We start from the raw sequence: 11323 nt of genomic DNA on the forward strand, positions 1-11323 counted from the left end.
CTTCCACACAGAACACGTTACTCACTCGATATCCAGCACCATGTAGGGGTTGGACAGCTCTTTGTCTTGCTCACTGTTATAAAAAAGAATCTTCTTGCTGCTCACTACCACATACTGTAAAAAGACAAGAAAATACAATTCACTCAGAAATATGTTTCTCAGACATTTTCAGATCTCAAGTTACGCATCAACAGAAGCCATTTACACTGTCAAGTAGCGATGTAACGATACACTCAACTCACGATTCGATACATACAATTTCTTTTACAAAATTAGATTGCAGACAAATTATGACTGAAAAAGATTTTAATAAATGTATTTCTCAGACAAAAACTACAAAATACTGTATTTTCTTAAAGAATCCCTTTTTATTCCTGAGGTAGGGTATAACGTTTCTCACTAGCTGCAGACACAGGCCAGGGAGCGCTCCTTCTGCAGAGCGCACTGTGCTCGCCCCATACTGGCTCTCTGGGTTTTGCCTTTTGGGTGGTTTGGTAACCCTAGATGATCTTTGTGACATTTTACACATGACATTTCACATATGTACACAAACTCCCAAAAGTATAAAAGCACCACTTGTAAAACACCACTAGATCACAAAGTCCTCCTCTCCAAGCTAGCCACTTTTAACTTCTCTGAGGGTGCTTTGAAATGGATGAAAACGTATCTCTCTGGCCGCTCTCAATCAGTTTGTGTAAACGGTCGCCTATCTGAGCCACTGAATCTATCTACCGGTGTTCCGCAAGGATCCATACTGGGGCCAGTCTTATTCAGCATGTTTATTAACGATCTGCCATCAGTGTGTCCTGAGGCTGATACACTAATGTATGCTGACGACACTGTACTATTTGTACATGGTCAGACCAAGACGGAGGTAGCTGCTGTACTTACCAAATCTATGGCTCAGGTGACTACATGGTTGAACCACTGTCGTCTCCAACTTAATGTTTCCAAGACGGTCAGCATGTTTTTTACCAAAACAAACCGTTCTGCTGAAGAAGCACATGTCATTATCTCAGGGGAACAACTACAAGTTGTGAACGAGTTCAAATATCTTGGGGTGCTGTTAGATTCCAACCTCACTTTTAAGGCACATATCAAAAAGGTCTGTAAAATTGTCAAGTTCAATCTGTCCAACTTCCGCTTTATAAGGGACTACATGTCAACAGAGGCAGCTACCATGTATGTCCACGCCATGATCTTCACACACATCAACTACTGCATAACAAGCTGGTCACAAGCAAATCCCACAACCTGCAAAGCACTCGAGTCACTATACAAACAAACAATCAAAACACTAGACAAGAAGCCAAGACACTTTCACCACTGCACAATACTGAAGAAACACAACATTCTAAGCTGGGACAATCTGAAAACCTACACAAACCTCTGCCTTGTCTATAAAACTATCCACAATTTAGCCCCACCACCACTTAACACCTTCATCTCACGACCAGGAAGTACAGCACGCACCACAAGGGGTGTCACCAGAGGGGACTGCACCATCCCATTTAGGAGGAGTGCCTTTAGTCAGTCTGCCTGGTCAGTTAGAGGGGCACGTGAATGGAACCTGATTCCAGGGCACCTTAAAGAATTAGGCACCTTTAAATCATTTCGAAAGCACCTAAAACAGTGGATGATCAACACACACACCTGCCAACATTGAAATGTCCTGTCCTATACCTGTATGTCATGTGTACCGCCTGTCTGTGTACCGCCTAACATGTCTTACCTGTACAGTCTGTGTGCTTGTTTTTAGTCTGCTTACCGTGCGTATATGTTGCTTGCTTTTAGTCTGCTTACCGAATATGTACCCTCCTTTTAACCGCCTATGATTAATGTATGCTCTTTTAACCCTCTGCTTATATGTACCCTCCTTTTAAGCGCCTATGATTAATGTATGCTCTTTTAACCCCCTATGTTATGCCCTTAAGCTAAATGCTTGTCCTGTCTACTTTTTTGTGCCTAGGTCTACCTATATTTTATCTTTTAAATGTACTTTTTTCCTCCAGGGAGCCGTATACAACATCATGGCATAGGGACTGCGGATGAAAACTAGCTTTCGGGCTAACTCTGGCGTATTTACAATTTATTTTTGTTTTATTAATATGCACTGTCCCTTGAATAAATAAATGAATCTGAATCTGAACATGCTCACTCGTAATGCCGCTTCTCTCTTCAAATCGCCGCAGCTCTCCTCGAGCTTCGTACTCTGAGTAATAAACCCTATATGGGTAGAAGGCGGAATTTCTTCCATAGCACATATAGTTTAGGAATTACGGTAATGAGAATGTGTGCTTTTAACAGATTTTTAAGGGTTAAAAGAGTATTGCGATTGTTTTTTTAATTTCACCGATTTGAAACGTCTCAAATTTGTAGCGATATTAAACTGTCTGGCGATGCATCGTTCCATCCCATCCATTTATTATCATGTGTAGAATTGTATGGAATGTGTGTAGGGGCTTTAAAATGTTAACTCTTTTGTGGGGGAGGACACCCAGACTACAGTGAAAAAAAAAAATAGCTTCCGCAAATGTGAAACTCCCGCCAGGCCTGTGGCAGCGGACCTGAAACAGCTTTATAGGTTTCAGGTAAACACGGCTGATGTTTAAAACAGCATTTTCATTAAAGCCATTTTTTCCAGAAAATGAAATGGATAAAATAATTAATCAGTTATAATAATATATATACCGGTATTATACTAATTAATCACAATAAAAGTCGACATGGCCTAATTTAGTGGGTTCCTTCCAAGTGTACATGGGACACCCAGTACCCTGGGTGTCATTGTGATGCGATCTTTCTAAACCACCACCTGTTGTTGTGAGGGGGGGAACCCTCTCCAGAAGGAACATCTTCTCACAGATCTCCGGGGGGTTTGGCTCAGCACGTTAACTAACGGTCAGTTACAAGTATTTTGTGTGTTAAATGTGAACTCCTAAAACAAAGTGTTAGTGAATATGGAACTGTGTCAAACATGTTCTATGTACCTTTCTCTCCCATCCAAACTTCTTGGTGTTGTTCCTGACAGGCAGTGACAGCCATCCCTCCAGCCTGGTTTCTAGGAGGACAAGGAGAAACACATTTAAACAGCAGGGTAACATTGGACAATATGCAGGGCAGTACCTGAATGGGGGGGGGGGGGGTTGTCTTGTCTTTGAGCTGGGGAGAGGTGAAAGAAAAGATCAATGAATGAACCATAGCAATTGTCCAAATGAGCCACAGTTAGACAGCATGATCCAGAGTTAGCAACACCACTAATGAAAATAGCCCTCAAATAGCTATTATTTTTATGTAACGGTTTGACAATCTTTAAATTCCTGTGGAAATCCCATGTTCTTCTGTTACTGATGTGACAAACGCACAGATTAGCCGTAAACGCTGTGGAAGAGCCATGTTCAGATAGGGGTTCACACACACGGAAAATCAGTTGTTTGCAACTGAACTGTTTCCAACCTTGCCGGAGTCAGAGTGTGAAAAATGGGGGATGGTACTCTGCTTTAGTTCCTCTCTAATTCCTCTCCTACCTCTCTAACCTCTAGACTACCTGCCTCTCTAACCTCTAGACTACCTGCCTCTCTAACCTCTAGGCTACCTGCCTCTCTAACCTCTAGACTACCTGCCTCTCTAACCTCTAGACTACCTGCCTCTCTAACCTCTAGGCTACCTGCCTCTCTAACCTCTAGACCACCTGCCTCTCTAACCTCTAGACCACCTGCCTCTCTAACCTCTAGACTACCTGCCTCTCTAACCTCTAGGCTACCTGCCTCTCTAACCTCTAGACTACCTGCCTCTCTAACCTCTAGACTACCTGCCTCTCTAACCTCTAGGCTACCTCCCTCTCTAACCTCTAGGCTACCTCTCTAACCTCTAGACTACCTGCCTCTCTAACCTCTAGACTACCTGACCTCTAACCTCTAGGCTACCTGCCTCTCTAACCTCTAGACTACCTGCCTCTCTAACCTCTAGGCTACCTGCCTCTCTAACCTCTAGACTACCTGCCTCTCTAACCTCTAGGCTACCTGCCTCTCTAACCTCTAGGCTACCTGCCTCTCTAACCTCTAGGCTACCTGCCTCTCTAACCTCTAGACTACCTGCCTCTCTAACCTCTAGGCTACCTGCCTCTCTAACCTCTAGACTACCTGCCTCTCTAACCTCTAGGCTACCTGCCTCTCTAACCTCTAGACTACTTGCCTCTCTAACCTCTAGACTACCTGCCTCTCTAACCTCTAGACTACCTGCCTCTCTAACCTCTAGGCTACCTGCCTCTCTAACCTCTAGGCTACCTGCCTCTCTAACCTCTATACTACTTGCCTCTCTAACCTCTAGACTACCTGCCTCTCTAACCTCTAGACTACCTCTCTAACCTCTAGGCTACCTGCCTCTCTAACCTCTAGACTACCTGCCTCTCTAACCTCTAGACTACCTGCCTCTCTAACCTCTAGACTACCTGTCTCTCTAACCTCTAGACTACCTGCCTCTCTAACCTCTAGGCTACCTGTCTCTCTAACCTCTAGACTACCTGTCTCTCTAACCTCTAGACTACCTGCCTCTCTAACCTCTAGACTACCTGCCTCTCTAACCTCTAGGCCTCTCTAACCTCTAGACTACCTCTCTAACCTCTAGGCTACCTCTCTAACCTCTAGGCTACCTCTCTAACCTCTAGGCTACCTCTCTAACCTCTAGGCTACCACGGCCACAGACATTACCTGCGTAGGCTTCGTCCATGTCGAGGTCAGGCCCGCTGCTGATGCTCGCCGCCTCTAAGGAGTGGACGCTGACGGAGTTGAGGAGGCCGCGCAGCTGTTCGATGTCGCTGTCCTTGCTGTCCAGGGCCATCTGCAGCTCGATGCGCAGCTGACTCTCGTCTGCAATTTGCTGCAGACAGAAAGACGGACGAAAAGGACATTCTTTTAGTCATCCATAGTTTTTCCGTCTGCGGCCCCTGTTGACGTTGTTTGTCGGCATATTATTGATCGCTGGCACGTCGACGGCCGCTGTTGTTGAAACGGTTAGGGTCAGGTGTCGTTGGTTGTGTTGATGACCACATTGCATACCGTCGACCTCCCTCGGAACTTGACGATGCTGTTATTGAAGTGGTTGTGGTTGACGGTTAGTGTGTGGTCGTGGTTGTGTTACTGTTAGTGTAAGGTTGTGGTTGTGACAGTTAGTGTGAGGTGGTGGTTGTGACAGTTGTGGTTTAGCCCTTAGTGTAAGGTTGTGGTTGTGACAGTTAGTGTGAGGTGGTGGTTGTGGTTGTGACAGTTGTGGTTTAGCCCTTAGTGTAAGGTTGTGGTTGTGACAGTTAGTGTGAGGTGGTGGTTGTGGTTCTGACAGTTGTAGTTTAGCCCTTAGTGTAAGGTGGTGGTTAGGGTTAGTGTAAGGTGGTGGTTAGGGTTAGAGTTAGGGTTAGGGTTGGTGTAAGGTGGTGGTGCTGACCGCCTGCATGTCGTTGATCTCCCTCTGGTACTTGATGATGGTGCTGTTAAGCTTCTCCTTCTCCGACCGCAGCTCCAGCTGCAACTTCCTGTTCTCTTTCTCCTTCCGTCGCACATCCGTGTCGTTACCACGACGACTGCCTCCGCCACGCATCTCTTTCCTGTTCATGATCTCTGCCAGCTTGTTCACAGCCTAAAACACACGTTCGTACACACACACACACACACACACACACACACACACACACTTGTAATGACCCTATAATTAAGAGTACTGAGTGTAATGTAGAAAAAACATTTCTAACATAACTAATATTACAACACAGTCAGGTTAAATCAGGGAAACATGTCTAAACTATCCTTCCCTCCCAGCAGACGTACCTGGGTCTAACCCTCCCAGCAGACGTACCTGGGTCTAACCCTCCCAGCAGATGTACCTGGGTCTAAAACACCCAGCAGACGTACCTGGGTCTTCAGCGTTCTCTCTGACTGCAGCTGCTTCTCAAACGTGATCTTCATCTGGCTCATCTGCTGCTCGTCGTCCTTCGATGTCTGCAGCTCTGAACACAACAGACCAGACAGCCCTGCTCATGTACAGTTGTAAACAGCCCTGCTCATGTACAGTTGTAAAGTCAAGCCTTTCTTTTCAATACCACAATTGTCCATCTAGTAAAACCAGTCCGTACCCCTGTATCCCAGTACACATGACAATAGTACTTTGGAAAGAAATGCGTCACTAATTGAACTGTAGTTAACTGTGAGAGCAATCACATCGTTGCAGTTCATAGTTATGGAGATGTTCTCTTGCTATCCAAATCCGGGGCGATTAAAACAAAAAAAAGGAAATAAATTGAAATAAGGAACAGTTTACCTTCATGTGTGTCCTTCAGTCTGTTGTTCAGCTCCTCCTTCTCGTTGGCGAGGTTGGCCACGTCACCAGTCAGAGTTCTGTTGGATTCCTCCAACTACATAGGAACATAATCCACCAAATACTCTTTACACTCATAAAGGGCCTTATATCATTGAAACATACAAAATGTGAAAATGTCGTTTTCCATTCTGTTCATCAGGTTTTGCCTTCTAGATCTCCAAATCTAAACTAACTCTGTGTGAACGCAGCTCAGCCCCTGTCCACTCACCCCTATCCCGAGCCCCTGTCCAGTGTCCACTCACCCCTAGCCCCTGTCCACTCACCCCTATCCATAGCCCCTGTCCACTCACCCCTATCCCCTGTCCACTCACCCCTATCCCTAGCCCCTGTCCACTCACCCCTATCCCAAGCCCCTGTCCACTCACCCCCATCCCTAGCCCCTGTCCACTCACCCCTATCCCTATCCCCTGTCCACTCACCCCTATCCCCTGTCCACTCACCCCTATCCCTAGCCCCTGTCCACTCACCCCTATCCCTAGCCCCTGTCCACTCACCCCTATCCCTATCCCCTGTCCACTCACCCCTATCCCTATCCCCTGTCCACTCACCCCTATCCCTATCCCCTGTCCACTCACCCCTATCCCTAGCCCCTGTCCACTCACCCCTATCCCTAGCCCCTGTCCACTCACCCCCATCCCTAGCGCCTGTCCACTCACCGAGCCGATGGTGACGTCCTTGTCGCCCAGCTCCTGCCTGTGTCGGGCCATCATCTCCTTCAGCTCCAGCTCCTTCATGATCTTCTCCTTCTCCAGGTCAGAGTACTGCTCCTCCGCGATGGACCGGGCCAGCTGCTCCGAGTCCGCCTTGGTCAGCGTGATCTCCAGCTGGGCCGCCAGGGAGTCCCTGTGGGGGTCAAGTGGGTCAACATGGGCCAATCAGATCAGTTGGGGGGATTGGGGGGGATTAAGCTATATACATGTTACGGTACATGTGGGAAAACTAGGGTTAGGGTTAGGTGCTAGGGTGACTTGGTATATGCTGGCATGTCTAACCTTAACCCTAACCCTAGCACCCTAGCACATAACCCTAACGCTAGTTTTCCCACATGTACCGTATTCCCACATGTACTATAACATACATATCTTAAGTTTTGCAGTTTTGGGGACTATTCCATTATGTCCATTGCAGTACGCATGCTACATCGAGCTGACGTAAAGAAAGAGAAAACAAACAACAACTCAACCCCAGACCCACCTCTCCTCCTGCAGCTCCTGGAGTGACTGCTGCATGTCCTTGTACAGCTTGTTCTTCTCCTCACACTCCTCCTTCAGCTCGCGCACCTGCGTCTTATACAGCGTCTGCAACACCACAACCAGGACAACTATCACCTGCGTCTTTTACAGCGTCTACAACACCCCAACCAGGACAACTATCCCCTGCGTCTTATACAGCGTCTGCAACACCACGACCAGGACAACTATCACCTGCGTCTTATACAGCGTCTGCAACACCACGACCAGGACAACTATCACCTGCGTCTTATACAGCGTCTGCAACACCACGACCAGGACAACTATCACCTGCGTCTTATACAGCGTCTACAACACCACAATCAGGACAACTATCACCTGCGAACGGGGGTCCGTCGTATCGGAGTGCAATTGTTGATGACGTGATTGGTTAATATTCCATACACAGTCGCATCACCTGACGTGGGAGGTTCAAGGAATAAAGGGGCGGTGACATTGACCGAGAGTGACAGAGATCTCCTGCATACCAAGTAGCCATGTGTTACTAGGTGCACATTTTATTTTTTCACTAGGTGACTGATTTTCCTGCTTGGAAATACAGCTTATTTGATCAAAAGTATACTTGTGCTTTGTCTTTTCCTAAATGCCATTTATTTACATTTATTCACATGTTATTGGACTGATTTTCCTGCATGGAAATAAAGCTTCTTTTATCAAAAGTATACTTGTGTGAGAGTGCTTTGTCTTTTCCTAAATGCCATTTATTTACATTTATTCACATGTTATTGGACTGATTTTCCTGCATGGAAATAAAGCTTATTTTATCAAAAGTATACTTGTGTGAGAGTGCTTTGTCTTTTCCTAAATGCCATTTATTTACATTTATTCACACAGAAATATGAAGATGTCTTAAGATGTCTTGAGATGTCTTGGAAATATGAAGAACACAATGAATGTCATAGTATTGTCTCAGCATTTTATTATTTAAAAAACAACATACACAAATACATAATCATACTGTGGATTACTAATTGATAAAGACATTTACAGGAAATTGCAGGAACTATTATAAATAGGAACAAAATGATTTTGATGATTAAGGACTCTCAATACCTGACTCACTGCACTGTATAAATTGTAAATTGTAAGTTCTGTCTTGTCTTGTGGTTATGTGTGTTTCATGTCCATGTAATAGTCATGTAAAATGTGTGTATGTTTTTTGACACTGCTTTTTGAGCTGTACCGAAAACAAATTCCACCGACCTAGGTCGTGTGGTCATTAAACTATTCATTCATTCATTCATTCATGTGTACAACATTATTATATGAACAAAATGATTATATGTACAAAACCTTTTGTAGGTAGGACACTATTGGACCTCGGCCCAAATCAAGTACTGAACCTGACCCCCCATGCTAAACAATTTGGAAGTACAGTATACTAGGACTCCAATTCAGACACACTGGGGGGCTGTCACAAATCTACTAACTCTAATTATGTAAAATACAAATAAATAAATAAACAAGAATGTGTTTGTTGTGTAACAACTCCCCCAAGATTCCCCTCCACCACAGAGAGACTAAACTGTCCTTCTGAAAGAGACTACACTGACATCCTCCATCCCAGACAGACTACAATGACCACCATCACAGTGTGACATGGGAGAGTTACTCCATATGAGAGTGGAGAAACCTATTCTTCAGGTAGCATGTGCTCCTGATGTTGTGGACTACTCTTTTATCAACAATTTCACAGTATTGCCCATTGGTGGCAGTTGACTTCATACCTATCCCAACAAGTTGGCGTGGTTCCCAAAAACAAAAACACCGTGGTTCAGTGATGGCTGAGGGTGGGAAGAGAAGCTCCCTACTCTTCACAGCCTGTCAGGGGATCTTCTCTGTGGAGTGGCAGGAACACGGTCCCTTCAAACAGGAGCTGTGGATTCTCTGAAAATAAAAGACATCAAGTATTAAGGTATACAGGCTATAGATTCCCATCAATATTTTTTATACAAGGTCTTTCAGTAAGACTATTTTACCTGACATGGTAGCCCATATGCCTGTGATTTTCACCGGTTGCCTGTGGTTCCTGTCTTCATCAAGTAGGGTTGAGTTGGGTTGGCATTGTCTCCACATTTTTTTCTTTTTGTGGGTGCAGCACTGGCCAGAGAAGTCATTACACATCCTCTCCACCACCTCCTTCACCACCTCATCCTTGAACTACCAGAGAGAGGAGGAGGAGAGAGACATAAGGAGGAGAGAGAGACATGAGAGTGAGAGAGGAGGAGAGAGACATGAGGAGGAGAGGAGGAGAGAGAGAGACATAAGGGTGAGAGAGGAGGAGAGAGAGACACGAGGAGGAGAGGAGGAGAGAGAGACATAAGGGTGAGAGAGGAGGAGAGAGAGAAAATCATATTGGGCCAGAATAAAAAAAAAGATATATGGTCTGACAGACAGTACATATCATCTTCACCAATCATGTGTACATCTGAAACATTTGACAATCACCCATAACTAGCGCACTGTCCATAACGGACTAATGGGTGGATTCATACATGAATGAATGAATAAAGGATTAATTGAGTGGAGAGGCAGAGGGATAGGATAGGGCTTTCACACCGGCAAAGAACCGTGCCGAATACACGGTGCTGTAGGCGCGTGCAGTGGCCGAGGAGAGTGTACTAGTTTCGGATAGACATATATGCATGCTCTCGGGGTTCAAAACATTACTTCCCGGGGTGCCAGAATGATGCCTGATGGCTCAAACTGACCGTATACTGATGGTGGAGTTATCCAGCATAGTCTTGTATTTTTACCACTTTCCTAGCTGGTGTTAGGCGGTGTTATTCGCGGACAAAGGCGGTGTTATTCGCGGACAAAGACGGTGCTGGATATCGCACACAAACCTCACATTGATGACTTAAGCTTATAGATTCTGTTATATCTTCCTGATGGAAGTATTTCTAACGCACTAACTAGCAAGCTATACACATCACACAAGCATGCTTCGTGAAGGACATTCATTTACACAGAAATACTTTGACTTATTCAAATATTTATTTTTTCTTACTCACTCGTTTTGAAGAACAGACGTTCGCTCTCTCTGCTGAATTTGAACTTTTCTTGAACCTAACCTGATGAGCGATTGCTCTGGCTCCGCCCATCAAAAAAAGGCTGTATCTGATTGGGATGTCTATACCCGGCTCTGCCATCTGATTGGTGTAGCGGGTATAGACACTGTCGTCTATACCCGGCTCTGCCATCTGATTGGTGTAGCGGGTATAGACACTGTCATCTGATTGGCGTAGCGAGTATGGACAACGCGTAGTGAGTATAGACATTGCACTACTGTAGACTCGTTGCCTGCGTCTTATACAGTGTCTGCAACACCACGACCAGGACAACTATCACCTGCGTCTTATACAGTGTCTACAACACCACGACCAGGACAACTATCACCTGCGTCTTATACAGCGTCTGCAACACCACAACCAGGACGACTATCACCTGCGTCTTATACAGCGTCTGCAACACCACAACCAGGACAACTATCACCTGCGTCTTATACAGCGTCTGCAACACCACGACCAGGACAACTATCAACACACTTACACACTCTCAATAATGTAAAACAAAGCACATTAACACAACATTACTGGCTGAATGCAGAAGCACAGACTCCACATAGACGTTGTGCTGTCTTTACGTTCTTGTTCATATGAGCCATTACAATGTTTAAAGTGTTTAAAGTGAAGTTAGCATTT

The 11323-nt window shown here is 45.3% G+C and overlaps 1 protein-coding gene across 1 annotated transcript in view; it reads right to left on the bottom strand.

Moving 5' to 3' along the window:
• LOC308163771 (rho-associated protein kinase 2-like) overlaps positions 1-11323 on the bottom strand; it is a gene marked incomplete at both ends in the record, with an annotated part of 53368 nt that overhangs the window by 25050 nt on the left and 16995 nt on the right. The window contains 8 exons of the mRNA XM_080537958.1: positions 26-114; positions 2991-3061; positions 4710-4878; positions 5440-5631; positions 5904-5998; positions 6310-6403; positions 7026-7212; positions 7564-7667. Of these exons, the coding sequence (XP_080394084.1) occupies positions 26-114; positions 2991-3061; positions 4710-4878; positions 5440-5631; positions 5904-5998; positions 6310-6403; positions 7026-7212; positions 7564-7667 (1001 nt within the window). The remainder of the gene's footprint in view (positions 1-25; positions 115-2990; positions 3062-4709; positions 4879-5439; positions 5632-5903; positions 5999-6309; positions 6404-7025; positions 7213-7563; positions 7668-11323) is intronic.

This window comes from Nansenia antarctica (genome assembly GCF_963989245.1).
Source record: "Nansenia antarctica genome assembly, chromosome: 8".
Classification (NCBI taxonomy): domain Eukaryota; kingdom Metazoa; phylum Chordata; class Actinopteri; order Argentiniformes; family Microstomatidae; genus Nansenia; species Nansenia antarctica.